Source organism: Phalangium opilio, unplaced genomic scaffold (genome assembly GCF_054372755.1).
Source record: "Phalangium opilio isolate 3A_F unplaced genomic scaffold, DU_Popi_V2 ptg000041l_1, whole genome shotgun sequence".
Classification (NCBI taxonomy): domain Eukaryota; kingdom Metazoa; phylum Arthropoda; class Arachnida; order Opiliones; family Phalangiidae; genus Phalangium; species Phalangium opilio.
Genome location: NW_028324165.1, coordinates 9,732,884 through 9,752,918, shown reverse-complemented (window position 1 = coordinate 9,752,918; position 20,035 = coordinate 9,732,884). Strand labels below are relative to the sequence as shown.

The 20,035-nt window shown below is 34.9% G+C and overlaps 2 protein-coding genes and 2 long non-coding RNA genes across 4 annotated transcripts in view; 2 read left to right on the top strand and 2 right to left on the bottom strand.

The window, feature by feature from the left end:
• Nucleotides 1-204, top strand: part of LOC149679837 (cadherin-like and PC-esterase domain-containing protein 1) — a 121,864-nt gene extending 121,660 nt beyond the window's left edge. Inside the window, exon 23 of the transcript XR_016365900.1 lies at nt 27-204. The gene's annotated coding sequence lies outside the window, so the exon portion shown is untranslated. The remainder of the gene's footprint in view (nt 1-26) is intronic.
• Nucleotides 205-8,188: 7,984 nt separating this feature from the next.
• Nucleotides 8,189-9,279, bottom strand: LOC149679836 (uncharacterized). Its single transcript, XR_016365944.1, has 3 exons — nt 9,153-9,279; nt 8,371-8,455; nt 8,189-8,289 (listed from the first exon to the last, which is right to left on the bottom strand). It is a non-coding gene; the product is annotated as an uncharacterized LOC149679836 (long non-coding RNA).
• A 5-nt stretch (nt 9,280-9,284) lies between these two features.
• LOC149679835 (uncharacterized) lies at nt 9,285-11,255 on the bottom strand. The gene is made up of 4 exons (XM_089835772.1): nt 11,154-11,255; nt 11,008-11,085; nt 10,842-10,940; nt 9,285-10,395 (listed from the first exon to the last, which is right to left on the bottom strand). Exons 1-4 carry the CDS (start codon nt 11,250-11,252, stop codon nt 10,354-10,356), a joined length of 318 nt encoding a protein of 105 aa, XP_089691898.1. The 5' UTR covers nt 11,253-11,255; the 3' UTR covers nt 9,285-10,353.
• A 5,944-nt stretch (nt 11,256-17,199) lies between these two features.
• Nucleotides 17,200-19,033, top strand: LOC149679834 (uncharacterized). Its single transcript, XR_016365943.1, has 7 exons — nt 17,200-17,295; nt 17,376-17,425; nt 18,097-18,147; nt 18,341-18,361; nt 18,441-18,461; nt 18,704-18,748; nt 18,817-19,033. It is a non-coding gene; the product is annotated as an uncharacterized LOC149679834 (long non-coding RNA).
• Nucleotides 19,034-20,035: the final 1,002 nt, after the last annotated feature.

The window sequence follows — 20,035 nt, the reverse complement described above, 5'->3', positions numbered from 1 at the left end:
AGATTAATTAGTTTAAATTTTAAAAGATTTCGCAGCGAGGGAGACGAGATATACGCTATCTAGCTTGTCGTTCTCGAACTATAGCGCTCACTTGTCGTTCTCGAACTATAGCTCTCACTTGTCGTTCTCGAACTATAGCTCTCACTTGTCGTTCTCGAACTATAGCTCTCACTTGTCGTTCTCGAACTATAGCTCTCACTTGTCGTTCTCGAACTATAGCTCTCACTTGTCGTTCTCGAACTATAGCTCTCACTTGTCGTTCTCGAACTATAGCTCTCACTTGTCGTTCTCGAACTATAGCTCTCACTTGTCGTTCTCGAACTATAGCTCTCACTTGTCGTTCTCGAACTATAGCTCTCACTTGTCGTTCTCGAACTATAGCTCTCACTTGTCGTTCTCGAACTATAGCTCTCACTTGTCGTTCTCGAACTATAGCTCTCACTTGTCGTTCTCGAACTATAGCTCTCACTTGTCGTTCTCGAACTATAGCTCTCACTTGTCGTTCTCGAACTATAGCTCTCACTTGTCGTTCTCGAACTATAGCTCTCACTTATCTCTAGCATTACTAAGTATTGAAAGTGTCATACCTATGGAACATATCTTATAAACGATGCCCTCTTTTATATTATCCTGTGTTTCGGAGAATCGGAGATAATGTACTTACAACTAAGTTCTATAATTAATTTAAGTATTAAGTAATTGTTCCCAGCCCGCCCAAAACTACATATGTAGCTGAACTGTCTCCTTCCGAAATATTGAACCACGTCAACCGCGGTGAGTCTTACCATTTAAATTGTCAAAAGTCTCACAAAAAGAAGTAAGTCAACATGGTTAAAATTTAGTTTTAATCTTGATACATTAAATGAAAAATAACACAAATACACTTTAGAATTTTAATTTAAATAAAAAAATATAACAAAGATGATATAATGCAAAATTTGGCGTGATAATTTTAAATGTAATTTATTTTCAGTAATTGGTAATCCGATGGTAACGTTGGTAAGTTCTTAGACAACACTAGATTTTGTTTTCAACGATGCTCAAGTCTTTAACGAAGGCTTTGTTATCACTTTGTGGTATTCATGGTTTAGAGATAGTCAACGAACGATCAATTAGGCTTGGATTAAAAGATTTGACGCCTTGCGCGATCTTCGAAGGCAATTCCGTCACCTCTCTAGCATCATTTTGCGTTTCTGCAGAATCTTTGTTTTGGTCAGAAACCATTGCAGGCCTTGGCTCCGTATTATCGTTTCCGTGTGCCGTGGACGCTAATGGTTCCTGGTTAGAATCAACATCAACAATTGGCTCAGACAAAGATTCTGGTAATGACACAATGTCATTCTCTTCATCCCTAATGGCAGTAACAGCCTCAGTCGCCTCACTTAAGAGACTGAACTGTGAAAAGATACTAAGGTCCGATGGCTTTTTAGTCCAGACACTCCATTCCTTCTTCTTGGGAACGCTGGACCATGAGATTTCACACGAAGAACTTGATGATATTACATGTACTTCGGGTGATTTATTAGTATCTGTCAATACTGGTTCATTTTCGACAAGTTCAATACCAGTACTACTATTTGAACTATTTCTGTTCAATGGGGATATGGTTGCCTTTGGCTTGTTCGGTGAACTCGTCGAAGGCTTATCGGAGGTCTTTGATGAACTCGTCAAAGGCTTATTGGAGGTCTTTGACGAACACGTCGAAGGCTTATTGGAGGTCTTTGACGAACACGTCGAAGGCTTATTGGAGGTCTTTGACGAACACGTCGAAGGCTTATTGGAGGTCTTTGACGAACACGTAGAAGGCTTATTGGAGGTCTTTGACGAACACGTCGAAGGCTTATTGGAGGTCTTTGACGAACACGTCATGGCCTTATTGGAGGTCTTTGATCGTTTTCTGAGAGGTTCGCCGTCAAAACTGGAACTACTCGACTCTTCCCCGCTCAATTTTATTGGTCGATACATTCCGCCTAAGCTATTGGCGAATTGCTTTCGTCTAACTGTACTGCGCATTAGGTGCGGGTTTTTACCAAAATTCTGCGCAGACTCGTTTCTAAGTGAGTACAATTCGTCGCGACGTTTTCTACGGGTATGTGTTTGAGGTCTGTTATTGCTCGTACTGGCGATTGCTTCCGGTTCCCTGACTTCCGTCGCGTTTGTACTTCTCTCCGCCTTCTTGTTATTAGCGCTACTACGTTTAGATAATGCTTGTCTCGGTTTATTTGGAACGTCTGTGGAAGTGTCGGACGTAATTGAGCCAGCTTCTGACATATCGTCCGAAGAGGTACGTTCAGGTGATGTACTGTTACCTTCAGAAGTATTTGAGTCACTAGTCTGGCTATAGACTTGAAATATCTGATTGGGAAGTCTCTCCATGATAATACTGCAAGGTTTAAAGAAGGCGTTCGCTATTGATCTTTTGTTATTTTGTTTCGGAACACGCGGGACTTTGAATTCGGGAACTAGCGATCGAACTTGAGTTATGATAGGACCATCACTGCGTAACCAAGTATTGTCAAAAGGTGGCTCTGATTGGTTTTCACTTTCTGATGCCGCGGAATTGAATATGAAGTTGACGTCCTTTTCTTCGTCGTCTGCAGTATTCTCGGACGTCCATTTGATTTTGGAGTAATCGTTGTTGTTTAATGACGTGTCTTTAGTGACGTCGTGGGACAGTAACGGAATTTCTTCATTGGTGTTCGATAAGACAACGTCTTCTTCTTCTTCTTCTTCTGTTAAATGTTCAAAGACTATGTCTTCCTCCAAATGATCCTGAATCCTTTTCTGTTTAGCTTGATCTAGAATTGTTTGTTCCGTTTCGTTTCTCGATAATAATCTTTTAGGACTAGTACTTGGAGACGCGTTTACTGGTTCTTGGTTTAGGTGGTCATTTATGGTAATTTGCGTCGATTTATCGAACTTTAAACCCGTATTTGTTAAGATTGTCGCTGGATTTTCGGTCTGAACAGCTTTACAATTTTTCTTTGTGGATGGTGTGAGTTGTACTCCACTTGGACCAGGTTGATCTTCAAGTTGTCTCTCACAATTACTCGCGTTTTCTTCATTGTCCGACGTCGGTTCGGGAACTTTTGCCAAACGATTCCTTAAGGCGATGCAATCAAGGTTGTTTCCGGTCAAAGCCTTAACTAATCCTTTACAGGTTATGTAAAGTTCGTGAGTTCTTTTCAGGAGAGATATTCGTACACCAGTCATATGTAAAAACACGCCTGGTTCGAGATTTGATATTACCGAGGCGACATTATCAAAGATAAACAAATGATGAACCAAATTTCGCGCCCGTTTGAATAACGCTTCGTCGCGTTTGTGTTTATTTTCGGGATTGTCAAATTCCATAGGTAAGTAAAGTTTTAAGTTGTCAATTTGACATTTTGTTCCGTCCCAGACGAAGGCGAAACAACCTTTATGGTCATTTAAAACTTGAAAGCCAATCAGTTGGCAAATAACTTCTATGTCATTTCCATTTGGTTTTAAGTTTGAAAGGGTACTGTATTCTGGAGAATTTTTGACATTAGACGTTATGTCAACACGTAGTAAGGCACTGACAATAAGTTTGTTTGATGGTTCAAAAGTTGGGTTGTTCGCTACACTTCTCGGGTTGTCTATGTTTGCCCTTGGGTAAATAACAACATTTTCAGGTCTGGGGACAATGAGTTCAAGTTTGTTGTTGTACAACTTAGCGTAACATCTATGTACGCGTATTATGTCTCCAATAGACCATACAGGGTATGTTTTATCAGTTAATTTGAGCGTAACCTTTGCTTCCAAACTTGATCTATCTCGGATGATAATTTCCTTAAATCTACTTAAAGTACGTACAGTTTTTTCTTTCACTATAATTCCAAAGGTATTAAATGTTTCTTTTGGACCACAAATGCCTTTATTTATGGAATTTTTTATCAATTGTAAGTTTTTATATCGGTATTTTGGTTGCATCATAATAACTTCCTCGTTTGTTTACAAATTCATGTGATTATAAATTCATAATAAGCAATAGTTTGACATAAACAGCGATAAAAATCAGATTCACCTACTATACCTTATAAGTTGGCAATGTTTTGTAAACTTTTTTTAAATTATTAATTATAAAAAACATTAAATTACAATCATACTCATACTGTTTACTGTTAAAATTTGCTAAGCCTTGGTTGGACGCATACCTATTTTTTATTTTAACATTGTCGTCTGCTTTGAGTATCACTATTAATATCAGGCTGAACATAAGCTCAAATCATAGCGCGCGCGAAACTTAAATCGTGAAAAATGATGATACAGGCTTACCGCTTACCTCGTCTTTTGTGCCATAACATAGCTTCTTTACAACTTTATGAAATGTACTGTTTTGTGAAATGCAGCTTTTTCCGTAACCATAAGCCTTAAAATTAATATAATTAGGCTTAGCTTTTTTTAAATACCTCTCGATGTTTAATCCTTACATTTGATTGTTCATCTACGCAATTAACAAAACGATTTTGAGCTACGCTTCCTTTAGGCAATTTAGCTATTAAAAATTAAATAAAAATTAATTGAAGATAATAATTAGTGGAAATTAACTTACAATAAATGCCGCAAAAGTTTTTAGTTAACTTGATACCCATTTCTTTGGCTTTTTCGCTACAGTTTAACTCATTATTATAGTCATTGAGTTGTTGGTAACTGGGAATTGTACCGTTGATAATTATTACGCTTATTAAAACCCAAAAACTAATTACATGCATATTCAATTAAAATTTAGTCTACAGAACCCTTTCCTTTAACTTTAGTTAGTAACTGATTGGTATATTATTTTTAGGTTTCATAGCTTTTTTTTATTATTAGTTTACAGCTGTTTTTGTTGTTGTCGTTGATTTATTTTATAATGGATTGTTTATATTATTATTATTTAGTTCACACTTGTTTTGTTGACCATTGTTTGTTTATTTATTGATTACAGGAACACTTGTTTATCTGGAACAATTAATGAGGGAATATTCAATCTATACGTGAATAGATGTTGTTAACGTGTATTTACGCGGAATATATCTTGTTAACGTTTTTTTAGGCCATTTGAAGGTTGTCAATTAAACTTATAATTAATGGCAATATATATTAATATTAATTGAAGCATAAGCTTATGATTGAAGGAAAATGTATAAATTGTAATAAAAATAATTCATTTGTTTACCGTTCTTGGTTTTATGTGTCCAGGCAACCAGGGAATTGTGGGCTCTCTAAAACCTACCTCGAATGATGTTTGTTTACCACACAGGAATGGTCCATTGCATGCTTCCATCATTTTGGGGTTATAGATTAATAGACCTAATGCACCCTTGGTTTCCGATGTCGCTTCAAGGGTGAGTTGAATTTAATTCCTTTCAATTTACCTTCAGTGTTCGAAACCAGAGATGGTCCGTTGTTGGATGTGAAAAGAACGGAAGTGTTTTGATCTATTTTGAACACTTTAACGTTTTTATAATCACTCAAACACTGTATTCCAACTCCGCCTCTGAAAAGAATGGGTCATTTATGGAAATGGGACACGAAATAGTCTTTCCATGTCGTATATTGCCAAAGAACGTCTTGGATGCGTAGGTTGAACCGTGTGATCCATCAGGGATCCAATACAGGAAAAATGGAGTCCCATTGGAAGCTTGTTCTTTTAGAAGATGAAGCAGGAAGAAATGAGGAAAAGTGGAGTGGTAATGATGATGGGCGGCCAGGCTACAGCACCGGTCCGTAACTATCCCTCTATTTTTAGGACAGAGGGGGCATCCTTAACGATTCCGTACCCAATCTAAACGCCAATGAGGATGCTGAAAGGACTTCGGTACCGTTCCGTAGGCGGTGTACAGAGGCATTGCAACCTTATGGGTATGGGGTACCACTCCATCCCTCTCTCCTTCAAGGTTGAAGTGTCCATAAACGACTTTTCAGGTAATTTGACGCTTTTTGTGGGATATCAATTCTGTCTTTGAACATTCTCAGTACTTACTTGGGTTCTTGTTGAAGCGTCGGAATAGTAATTAATAGTGCAGTACGCCGGGTGGACAGGGAAGATTCGTCCTGTAGAAGGCAAGGTTCCTTAGCCGCCGTTTGGTCCAAGTTTTTCGTCGCTCTGTTTGGTTCCCAGACCAATCCGAGATCCCCTAAACCCATCTTAAAAGAGTTTATAATATTCAAATTATAGATGTTGTCGTATGTAAATAAGTATGACACTTAATGCGAAAACGCTCGTGGTAGCCGAAACTTTCCTATTATAACAAACAATTAATGTTTAACGTGGTTAAATAGCAAAGGGAAATGTCACGTTTGTCGTTTTAACCATACTAAGGGTGGTGGAATTTTAACAAATATTTTGAGTCACGTCGTCCATAAGGGTAATAATAACATTCGGTAGGGTTTCTGAGCCATACTCTTAGAAAGCGAGGACCTCGAGGGAAGAAGAGCCTAATAACAGACAAAATGAGAACACATTATTATATAAATTACAACTACACGTACGCTGTTTAGGATTCACCCTTTATTCCTTGTTTTTCGGAACCGCTCAAACATGAATTTTTCATAAGAGAAAAGCTGATTATTTTGATTTTATTTTCACGCTTATACTTCAGTTTCCAGCCCGAAACGTTGTTACCCATACAAGAACCCCAATTTCCGGAAGAGTGGGAAAACTTTGTACTCGATTAAGTTATATACTTCTAAACCGCTTACAATTTGTTAATAACAGAAAATTTGTTCTTTCTTTTGCAGGATCCGGACGCGACATTCATTCTTTTTTCAATAAATAATTGTATCGTTTTAATTACTTATAAACCAAATGTAATATAATAATATTGAAATTTGTGTATTATGTTTCAAAATAAACATTTGCGTTAATATTCATAAACATGGATGATAGAATCATTTTTAATTATAAGCTTACTAATTAATGTCAGTAGCTGTGGTTTAGTAAAGGGGTCAAATGCGTGATCCTCTGAATTAGACCCACTATATTATAATTATTTAAAGTGCTTTCTCAACAGAATGGAGTAGAAATAAAACAACGCAAAACTAACAAAATTTTTATTAACTAATGGGCCCAATGCGTTACAAGTTACCGATTCACTGACATATATTGAAACATGAAATAGCTACTTAATTCATTAGATAAGAAAATTAGCAAAAGGCCATAGTCATTAAGCGGCTAACATTAACCAACTCCGGGATTATGGACTTCTGTATTTCAAACTGTCAGACGATCGTCACGTGATCATTTCGTAATTGTGACGTCACACTCACGTGATGGTCACGTGACCTTTGACGTCGCACTCACGTGATGGTCACGTGACCTTTGACGTAGAACTCACGTGACATATGACGTCATCATTACGTAATTATGACGTCACAGGTCACGTGATCGTTACGTAATTCTGAGGTCACAGGTCACGTGATCGTTACGTAATTGTGACGCCACAGGTCACGTGATCATTACGTAATTGTGACGTCACAGGTCACGTGATCATTACGTAATTGTGACGTCACAGGTCACGTCATAGTTACAGTAATTGTGACGTCACAGGTCACGTGATCATTACGTAGTTGTGACGTCACAGGTCACGTCATCGTTACAGTAATTGTGACGTCAGAGATCACGTCATCCTTACTGTAATTGTGAGGTAACCTATGACGTGATCATTACGTAATTGTGACGTCACAGGTCACGTGATCGTTACGTAATTGTGACGTCACAGGTCACGTGATCATTACGTAGTTGTGACGTCACAGGTCAAGTCATCGTTACAGTAATTGTGACGTCAGAGATCACGTCATCCTTACTGTAATTGTGAGGTAACCTATGACGTGATCCTTATATTGTAATTTAATTCATTGTTTATATATTTAGGCTTAACGTATAAGTATGCATGTAAATTGCTATTTAATTTATTTCGTAATTTCACGCTAGAGTCACGACGCATCTTTTTGCGCACTCCTTCATTCGCAGCGCCACTGGCGTCGGAAAGTGAGAACAGACCTTATCAGACGATCTACAAACTACGGTTCTTTCTCTTCTCGGCACCGCGGGATCAAGATCGTTCCAGCTCCGGTCTTCCCAATCGGATGATCATGGATTTAGAAACGAGGAATCACGCCTTTCGCCGACGTTCCGCCATTTCTCTCTTCGCCGTCAAGGAATCAGCTTAGAATCTACATAATAATACATAAATTTCAATATTAGTATATTACATTTGGTTTATAAATAATTAAAACGATACAATTATTTATTGAAATAAGAATGAATGTCGCGTCCGGATCCTGGAAAAAGAAAGAACAAATTTTCTGTTATTAACAAAAGCGGTTTAGAAGTATATAACTTCGAGTATAAAGTTTTCCCACGCTTCCGGAAATTGGGGTTCTTGTATGGATAACAACGTTTCGGACTGGATAGGTGTGTGTTCATGATTGCTCCTATATCCAGATTCTGAAAATTAAATCAAAATAATCAGATTTTCTCAGATGAAAAATTCATGTTTGAGCGGTTCCGAAAAACAAGGAATAAAGGGTGAATCCTAAACAGCGTACGTGTAGCTGTAATTTATACTATAATAATGTGTTCTCATTTTGTCTGTTATTAGGCTCTTCTTCCCTCGAGGTCCTCGTTTTCTAAGAGTATGGCCCAGACGAAACCCTACCAAATGTTATTATTACCCTTATGGACGACGTGAGTCAAAATATTTGTTAAAATTCCACCACCCTTAGTATGGTTAAAACGACAAACGTGACATTTCCCTTTGCTATTTAACCACGTTAAACATTAATTGTTTGTTATAATGGGAAAGTTTCGGCTACCAGGGTTCGCTTCCACGAGCGTTTTCGCATCAAGTGTCATACTTATTTTGTCGTTACGTAACTTATGGACAACACGGATACTTTGAATATTATAAACTCTTTTAAGATGGGTTTAGGTGATCTCGGAGTGTTCGGGAAACCAAACAGATAGACCAAAAACTTGGACCAAACGGCGGCTGAAGGAACCTTGACTTCTACAGGACGAATCTTCCCTGTCCACCCGGCGTACTGCACTATTAATTACTATTCCGACGCTTCAACAAGAACCCAAGTAAGTACTGAGAATGTTCAAAGACAGAATTGATATCCCACAAAAAGCGTCAAATTACCTGAAAAGTCGTTTATGGACACTTCAACCTTGAAGGAGAGAGGGATGGAGTGGTACCCCATACCCATAAGGTTGCAATGATTCTGTACACCGCCTACGGAACGGTACCGAAGTCCTTGCAATGCCTCTGTACACCGCCTACGGAACGGTACCGAAGTCCTTGCAGCATCCTAAGTGGCGTTTAGGTAGGGTCATACAGTACGGAATCATTAATGATGCCCCTCTGTCCTGAAAATACAAATTAATTTTCATACAAATACAATGGTGCTACGCGGCATCACTTAACAATCGGCTTCTGAAGGGTAGGGCGTGCGCGCACGGTACACTGGGATAGTCACGGACCAGTGCCGCGGGTCGCACGTCATTATTACCACTCCACCTTACCTCACTTCTCCCTTCAAACGTTACGGATTTATTTACAACTACACTTGACTTACTCGTATGGCATTTCGGTACCAAATGATAGTTTCATAGACGGTGACAGTTTGAAAGATACCTTAACGACAGGCAAACAAACTGACAGGTAAAATTGAGCAACATTAACACTGGACATACTATCATAGGTTTATAAGATATATCCTATAAGTATGACGCTATCTATACATCGTAAAGCTCACTGAGAGCTAGTTCAAGAACGACGCTGTTTTGCAATCCATCTTCGTATTTAGTCTGTACTAAACCTTTGACAGCGCCTCACCTGGCGTTGCTTTACCTTGAATCTATGACCTCACTCTTTCACTTCGTGACAAGCTCCAGTTTGTAACCAGTGACAAACTTATGGAACATATCTTATGATCTTATGATAATATCTTAAGCAAAATAACAACAAGAAGTATGACACCTAATGAAATAATTACAAAAACTTCGAGAACGTATATTATAAAAAGAGCAAGATGGTGTTTAAAGGGAGAAACAATGATTTTACCTTCACTGTTTTCGTAGGGTATCTATTACTGTCCCGGGCACAACTGATCACGCTCAAGGAAATTTCAGCGCTGATCCAATCCTCTAGGAGCTGATCCTTCCGAACTTAATAAACCTGCATCATTTTTCCTGGTAAAATATGCCTATTAACAAATATTGAATGATTTTTTTTTAAATATTTATAGACTTTTATTTATTTTCTTCAAAGTGATATTACAAATTATGATATTACATATTGAATAAACAAAATATGTGAAAAAAATTTAAAGAGAAACGTTTTAACCCATATTGGGTAATCCAGAATTAGATTGAATGCATTGCTAAAGAATGAAATAGAAATTTATAATAATTATAACCAATTTTTGTTTTGCGATATGGGGAATGCATACAGCTAATAGGAATCATTGTGCCCCCCGTATCTCCTAAGTCAATTTCTATGAATTCGGGTTTTGTGGGTATATCGGGCTTGAGAACTTACTACACGTGTGACGCCTATTAATAATTCTGATGGCGTCTTTATTACTTTGATTTCAAATGTTACAGTTGGTAGCAACGCGAGTTCCAAGGCGCAAGGTGTAACGTGCAGCGAAATAAATAATTTTTCACGACGTAAAATTCGTCATACACTATGATTAGTCAAGCTAACTTTTACCACAAAAAAGCTACCTAGATACGTTGAGTGAAAATGGCACGTACACAATTATTCCTATAAACTGTATGCATTCCTGGGACTATTTATGAGATAGATGGTTTAAGTAATTTTTACCTGAACAAATTTGCTCGGATCGGGCATATTAGGAGTGGAAGAACTGCCTCCAGCCGGTTGAAACTGTTTGAGGTAGCAACAACCCATATCGGCGGCTTTCTGTATAATGAAATACGCGTTTAAGACCAAGGTCCATTTTAGGGTTAGGGCTTTAGTCAATATTTACGTCATTATCCGGGCTGCACAATTGCTGAGCTGTCATTTGCTGACCACCAGGCATTTGGAAACAAGTTCCCGAGGATTGCTATTGGGTAGTGTTGTATAATTACATTTATTGTACATTAATTTAAATAATTAATGTTAATATATTACCGCAGCTTCTTGTAACATGCAATCTTGGATTTTTTTCATTTGGTCTGGTGGCGAAACCATAGGAATTGTGGGGATTTTATCCGTTGGTATGTTTTTCATTTGGTCTAAAAGGGGGCATGGTAAAGCATATAAAATAAGAATTATTCGATGTTTTAAAGGCAAGGAGTAAACTTCCATGGAGTAATAATTTATCATTTCTTAGAAGAACATTAAAATAAAGGTTGGTGCTTGGACCGAGCGAGGGGGTAGAGACACTTGAGAACTCAAGTGTACAATATGTCTTGAACTCAATGCATTGTCAAAACTGAACTCTTTTGAACTCAGGTGTATAATGAGCGTCTACCCCCTCGGGACCGAGTTATCCCTTTTCGAATAAAACTAAAAAATTCTAGCCTGGAATTTATATTTAAAAACAACTCCATTAACTACATCCTCCTTTCTATATATATTAATAAAAATTAAATAAAATCTCCCTCATTTGGTTACTTTTTTTGCAAGAATTAACTTTAATTAAACATAGCCGAAGAACATTATTATAATGTATAACTTGGTTCCCCAATTCTAGCCTGAAATTTATATTTAAGTAACCCCTACATTACCTACATCCTCCTTGGTCTATATTTAAAAAAAAACTAACTCTATTTGGTTACTTAAAATGAAGCTTGGCTTAATAATTCTAGCCCATGGAATTAAATTTTAAAAGTCCTCCATTAACTACATCCTCCTTGGTCTATATATTTAGAAAAATTACAACTTAACTTTAAATAAAGATACCTTAAAAGAACATTAAAATTAAGTTTGGCTGTACTTACCGCAGAAGGATTTTATGGCATTTTTGCCCTGTTCGCCTGAACATTCAGGCATTCCGTTGTTGGACCCTCCGGTTAACTGGGACGCTACCATAGCAATTAAACCCAAACTAACCACAATAACTAATTGGATTTGGGAATTCATCTTAACTCAGTTTTACAAAATTATTTTAGCTTTATTACAAAAATTTCAGTTTTAGCTTAGTTCGATTTCAAACTAATTCTGAAGCGGTTGTGATGATTTTCGTATCAATTCAACCCTTATTTATACTCAAAATTTTAACCCTAATTTAGGACAGATTAACAATGTTAATAACCCCAACATACGTTTCTAAGTGACAAGTAATAAATTCATATAATAAATAAAAAAAAGTGTTATTTTCGCTTCTAAACCATTGTTCTTATATGCTGGTTATTAATTAGTTTACAACATAAAGAACATGTGGTCTTTATATTTTCCGGAATAGGAAGTTTGTAACAAGCGGATATTGGTTTGTATAGTACTAGTAGGAATACATACAGCTACTTGGAATAATTGTTTAGTCATTTTCTCTCTAAGAGGGTTTTGTGGGCCAGCCTTAATTGAGAACTTACTATCCGTTACGACTTATAATTCTGATGGCGTCTTTCTAACACTGTGATTTCATTGGTTTGTAGCAACGCTAGGTGTAAGGCGCAGCGAGATAAATTAATGGCAAGGTAAAATTCGTCATGCATAATGATTAGTCTAGTTCTACCCATAAAATCCGTCTCGATGCGTTGAGTGAAAATGGCTACGCAAAGATTTCTATTAGCTATATGTATTCCTGTTCTTTAATAGAACCATAAGCTTATAAAGTATGTTCCATAAGTATGATACTTCCTATACTTTGCAATGCTGCCCTGAGACTTACAGCTCGAGATAACCAGTTCGAGAACGACAAGCGAGAATTGAAGTACTAAGTTAATTAATTTTGCAGGACTTAAGTTCCATCTAGCTCCTATTTAGTCTCCATTACTAATTAGGCCTTTGACAGCAGCGCCTCATGCACCAGGCGTACGTCGCTTTACCTCGAATCTATGACCTACCTAGGCTATCACTACAAAATTACAAGCTCCAGTTTCTAAGTTACCAGTGAGAAACTTATGGAATTAACATATTTTATGAACTTATGATATAACTGGAAGAAAAGTATAAAATGCAGATATATTTAAATAAGAAAAAGCGATTCCGTTTACGTGAATTTCATTTGAAAAGATGTTCAAATAAAAGATAATATTTCGTTCAATGAACGTCCCTTCTCAATTCTTAATGATTATAAAGAAATTAGTAACGAACTTATTTTTTATTAACTCACACGAGATCCATATAAGCATGAGTTAATAACTTGAAGTATAAAGAATTATTTTAAAAGAATTCGACCAAAATTTTGATAAAATGGAAGAGACCCATTCCATGCTTGGCTGCCGTAAAATTTACCCATAGTATCCGGTTTTTTGGGTTGGGCATAAGTTTTAGACATCTGGTTAAAGTGACAAGAACATCTATCTATCCACATGATCACGTGATCTCGCAACGTAAAAAATTAAATATTTTCACCAAGAGGTGGCTACACTGACTGATGTCCAACCATTAAAAGCATGCTGGGATTTTTAAAGAGCAACGGATGCCAGGGAGAAATGAGGTAAGATGGATTGGTGTGATGATGGGCATTATAACTCTCCCAGTGTAACTCACGCACGCCCCTAGCCTTCGTAAGAGGCCTTTTCTTAGGTGCTGTAGAGCAGCGCCATTGTATTTGCATTAGAACTAGCTTCTAATTTTAAGACAAAGGGGGAAAACCTTTACGGTTCTGTAGAACCCACTGAGGATGATGGGAGGACTTCGGTGCCGTGGGGTACAGAGGCATTGCAACGTTATGGGTATGGGGGTACCAACTCCATCCCTCTCTCCTTTGAGAGTTACTTACTCATTGTTTATTTACTCCTGTCATAATAGTTAAATGATCTTCCATTCGCGTGCATCTTTGACTCGGCTGAACTAATGTTTACCATACTTAATGGTAAAGAATATCCTTATTTTTTTCAACTTAATTAATTACATGCACGTAATTTTAGGATCTTACATTGGTATATAAGCCAGTCGATGGTTCTAACGTTTTCACTTCAGTGTCTTAGTATTTTACTAACTATCTCTACGGTTTAATTAATTGAAATAATGTTGGGAAAATTAGTTATCGCGTCGCTCGGAGCTTTATGCCTTGCTTTCTTCGCTCATGCAAGCTGCGAAGGCATGAAAATGCCCGTTATTAACCAGGAATTCATCGAGTCTGAAATTTGTGGCGAAAAAGGAGGTATGAGATACAATTTATTTTATTATTTTTTGATATGGTTTTCATGATACCATGGAGTAAGACGTAGCTGTAATGTGTAACTTCATTAAATTGTTCCATTTTAATCAAGCTCTAAGAGATTAAATAATGCAAAAATCCGCAAGCTCTCACGGCTAATTAATATTAGTAATTAAGTGGCATTAAAAATAGTAATTTTTATTATAATTAGAAAATCGAAAAAATAATAGTTATCAGAATTTGTAATTTATGTTAATTATTTTGTAAAATACTGAAATTATTCGTAATTTTCAGATAAGACCATCGAAGCCTTGAAGACTGATGAAACTTGCGCTAAGGTACCTATTTTTTTACTAATAAATTAGTTATAATTTGAAATAAACTTAAATAATAATTAAATGGTTTTTTTCCTAGGAAATGGAGGGAGTTCTCGCTCACCGAAAAAAGATCTGCGATGACTACGAAGTAATTTAAAATAAAATATTTTTAATTTTTTTTTAAATTATATTAAAACTTTTATTATAGGCTAAAAAAGGCTCGGATATGAACGCCGCCATTGAAGCTGTTAGTTAAATTAATTTTAAATAATTAAACTAATTATATAATAAGGGTACAATAATTAATTTTAATATATTTTACAGGTACAAGTATATATCGCCGAAGAAATTAAGAAAATGACTCCTGAAGCCAAAAAGGATATCTGCGTAAGTTTAATAATTAATTAGATCCAAGTTAAATTAATATTAATATTAATATTAATATTAATATTAATATTAATATTAATATTAATATAATTAATTTTTTGGTATTTACAGCGTTGTCTTAGCGTTGCCTACAAGAAAGCTCATGGAGTAGACTTCTCCCCAAAAGAATAATAATTTTTTTCTCCCATATATTTGTAACTATATTTAAGCAGAAATAAAATTTAAATAAAAATATAAATTAAGTTTAAATTCGTATTAAATTGAATTAACCTAAACTAACAATTAAGTTTTTATATCTAGTCTCTAGAGTAAAACTATTTAAAGGGGAAGAAGCTATGGGCCATGAATACGCATTGAGAAGAAAATAGATCTTTATAAAATAAACTAATCTTTCTTTTAGATTAAAATTTAAAATGAAAAAATTCCTATTTAATTTTACAACCTTAGAAGGGATAATTAAACCTGTTTTTTCAATATTAAATTTGACCCATTACAGGACTGGATTTTAGTATAATTTTACAAGGCTATATTTTACAGGGTGTTTTTGAAAAAGGTTAGTCAGCAATTAAGGGCGATTTCAAGTTGAAAATGTAATTTCTATGCATTTTTATTCAGATTTTTAGTTAACTTTAAGGGGGTCATCCCTAAAACATTCCAATCTTAACTCGAAAACAGTGGCCCGGACGACAAAATGGCAATAGAAGTATAAAACATTTTCGACTCAAAATTGCCCAACCAAACAACATCCCCCTTAATTTATGCAACCACACTTATTATTAACATTATGTTTATTAAAAACCTATCTGATAAATTGGGTAATTTTTCGTAAACATATCATTAATAAAATGGAAAATATATAATTTCAACTTTACAAAAATAAAAGCCCATTATTATATCCGAGTTATAGTTTCTGAGGGGCATGGAATGCGTACCAAAATTCCAATAGAAAAACAGGAATTTTCAATAGAAAAGACACTGAAACATTATATCAATATGAAATTTCTATCATTTGAAAAAATTGCTATACGTAAAAAATATTCATATATATATTTTAAAACCTAACTCAATATTTGAACAATACAACTAATATCGTGAGAAAAATGCATTAAAATCGACTTCAACGATATTACCGATTGTCTTCTAATGTAATTTCAGTCTAAGCTGATTAAATACATCGTCATCATATTTTTATTCGGAATTTTCGAAGGATGTTTAAATATCTTATTTTTCTAAAAATATATATTCACTCGAGGATCATTTAGGTACCTATTTCCGAGTATTTCTGTGCAAATAACTTTGGAATACATACAGCTACTAGGAATTATTGTGTAGCAGCTTACCATTTTCTTAACGCATCTAGGCGGGATTTATGGGAGGAGCTTGACTAATCTTTACGTATGACGAATTTTACCACACCAATAAGATATCTAGTTGCCTGTTGCACCTTGCGCTCCCGCTGGTCCCAGCGGCGCTACCAAGCAATGAAATCGCAGTTAGAAAGACGTTGACCAGAATTATGAGGTGTGACGCGTAGTAAGTTATCAAGTCCGGTGTACCCACAAAACCCGCGGGGTCACAATGATTCCTATGACCTGTATGCATTCCATAGCAAATCATTAGAATTTAAGCATTTATAGTTAGTAAAATTACTTGTCCATGTGTTGGCGATGCACGTGGAAATCCAAGGGGAATATTAATAAGGTAGAAATTCCTGAAAATTAACGTGTTGTGATACAGCCAAATCTCACAATGTTCTTATGACTTAAACATGTTCCAGCATCAGATTAATTGTTACAATATATAAAAGTAGTAAAAGAAATATGAAACTAAAATGTTCTGATGTTAGCTTAATTGTTAAAATATATTAAACCAATAACAGAAATATGAAACTAAAACTAAATAAAACTTCATTGTCGAATATTAAAATATTGAAAGTCTATTCATGAAAAGATATAAAATTTTGATACTTTCTTTCTTTTTAAATTAAAGAAGGTTTTTCATATTTTTATCGAGTTCTATTTGATCAGAAACTTATAGAAAACTATGCAAATAATTGAAAATTAATATAATAGATTTGATTTCAACACCTTGGAGTGTTCTGTATAGAAAAATGGGTATATATAAATGCGTATTTCTGCAACAACATAAATTACTACCATTTCTGTTAGAAATTAAACACATCTAACTTAAACCATGATTAAAGTAATGATTTTGGCTGTATTTCTAATAGGAGCATTTGTGGCTCGTAGTGAAGCGACTCATGTCTGTAACGCTGAACACTTGGGAAAACTTTGTAATGGTAAGTAACAGTTCCAAAAATTCAGAAGTTATTTAAAATTAATAGATTTGATAGTTTGTTAAATTTAATTTCTCATTTAGACGACAGATTGCAAAAGAAATTCGATTCGATGTCAACTGAATGCAAAGCCGTAAGACTTTTTATTTTTTAATTATATTATGTTCAGTGGCAGTTATAGTCTTTAATTCAACTTGATAGGGTTAATTATTGTTTATTTTAACTTCTTCTAATTATAAGACTAATCTGCATAGTGAAACCAAGAAATGATATCTAGTTTATTAGGGAGAAGGTATAAGATGCCTAAGTATTCGCGGGTCATAGTCCCAGTCCCCCTTTCAAAATACAAGGGGGGACGTAAAGGGAGGCCGGGCTATTTCGCTACACTCTCCTCAGTCGGAAAATATGACTAATTTTCATCACTCGCGTCGCGCTGACGTGAGTTTTCAAAAGCCAATGAGATGCTGGTTGTATAATTAAGAGGCGGGGATTAACTCCGGACCTACTATACGTTTGGACTGGAAATAAAGAGCCTGGAAATGTGGAGCGAATTTATACCTTCTCGATAATAAACTAGATATAACTTCTTGGTGAAAGAAACATCCAGGAATTTTTATATCTCCGAATGATTTTAAAATTCAAATTAGTTAAATTAGATTTCATTGATAATTTGAATTGACACCTCCGACCAATCGCGTAACGCCTTGCTTTCTTGTTAATAAAATTCACTTTAATTGAAAACTGCCCTTGAACATTTAATTGCAGTTTAAAACAGTAACGTTTTTTATTAATTTTAATTTGAAGGCTGTTCAACCACTTTCTGAAGCGAGGAAAGCAGCCTGCACAAAATATAACGTAAGTTTCCAGAAAACTTGATAGACCATTTCGATGGAAGTAAAAGGGAACGGCGCATCTACGCCTTTCATATAGGTTTTGGAGTCTGCGCCGTAGGGTTTTTACTAAGAGTTGCCTAACTCGTTTTTACCATCGAAATGGTTCATAGAAAAATGCTTGAAAATACTAGTAACTAATTTCAAATTATTTTCAGACCGATAAAAACGTTGAAACCGTAAGTTAATTAAACCTTTGATTTTTAATAAGTTAATTTTAATTCATTTAAACTGAAATTAAATTACATTACATTAAAGGCATGCAGTGCTATGGATGGGGTGAGTTAAATATTACTATTTAAACACATTAGAAAGTTTAAGAAGCTAGCGTACACGTCATGTTCTCCGCTTTAATTTCATTAAGTTTAAACAAAATTTTAATGGCTTAAGTCCAACTTAAATTAGAAACGATAAACTTGAAATGTCTTAATTCTAGCTCGGTCAATTTCTTAAACTCTCTATTAACCTTTGACCTTACGAGTTCCAGTACCGCTGTACCTCTAACGATGCTTAATTTACAGATCAAGAATAAATTTGGAGCTTTGAGAGAACAATCTAAATATTCAGTACGTATTTTCATAAAATTAATTAATTATAATTAAACCAATTAACTTTTATCTTTTATACTTTGCAGAGTTGTTTCTAAGGCTATAACTTGCTGGAAAAACCCTTTAGTAATAATGATGATGAAACAATAAAACAACCCCATATTAAAAGTGCACACTGAACAAATTCAATGTCGCAATATAGCATTAATTAGTAATTAAAATTAGTAGAAATTAATTAACAAAAAATTATCAAATAGTATTTTCATAAAAAATCAATATTTCTGTCTTTGTATAATGGTAAAACCTAAGTAAATAAAATTAGTATTGAATTATCTAAATTGGTTTATAACTTGCAAGATAATTAAATTTATTTATAGTAGAAAGTAGTAATTAAAAAACAAACTATTAATAGCAATTAATTTCCGTAATCTAGCATTTATCGTTAAATAAATTATAATGAAAAATAATTAACTACAAATATAAATTTATTTTCGCTATCACCAAATAAATATTTAAAATAACTTGATCACATAATTTTAATCTAAATTATTTCATAACTTAGATGTTAATCAATTTTATTTCTTATGTAATGCAGTAATTATTAAAATGACTAGCTAATTAACTATTAATAGCACGTAATTAGAACCTCCGCTAAATATGATAATTTTTGGTAACTATTTGATCACTGGGTTTTTTATCAAGGAACTTTGCTATACAATAATGACTTATACGTGCAAAAATTGCTGCTAAGTTTTTGTTTAAAAGGCCAAGTCAAACCCACAATCGTTCCTAATCAAATTTAGAACACCACCATGATGAAGTCAGTTATTATCGTTTTCGCTATTTTAACCATTGTCGCTGCTAGAAGAAATAATCAAAATGCTCAGGATGGAGAATATGAGGAAACCGGTCAAACCTATGGTCAAAACGGCCAAAATGGCCAAAGGGGTGGTCAGAACGGTCAAAGAGGAGGTCAAAACCGCGAAAGAAATGGTCAAAATAATCGTAATAATAATAAAGGAACTAGCCGATGGGAAAATGAACAAACGGTAACTGCAGTGTGTGGTTAGTAATTAATATTATTCATTTCTGTACTTAAATAACGAATTTCCTGTTAATTTATACAATTTCAGCAGTTAATTGTCGATTTTTCTTATAAATTTATTGGATATCTGCAGTTAATTAATACCCAATTTCTTAGAGTTAATTATGTAATTTCTTATTAATTTAACTAATTTATGTAGTTAATTATGAAATTTCTTATTAATTTAACTAATTTATGCAGTTAATTATGTAATTTCTTAT

What these genes read in the sequence shown, in the direction of transcription:
- LOC149679835 (XM_089835772.1), bottom strand. Translation starts at nt 11,252, where the DNA reads ATGAAAAACATACCAACGGATAAAATCCCCACAATTCCTATGGTTTCG. An exon ending in GCATGTTACAAGAAGCTGCG is followed by an intron (nt 11,086 to 11,153) that starts GTAATATATTAA and finishes ACTACCCAATAG; the next exon opens with CAATCCTCGGGAACTTGTTT. An exon ending in TGTGCAGCCCGGATAATGAC is followed by an intron (nt 10,941 to 11,007) that starts GTAAATATTGAC and finishes TTCATTATACAG; the next exon opens with AAAGCCGCCGATATGGGTTG.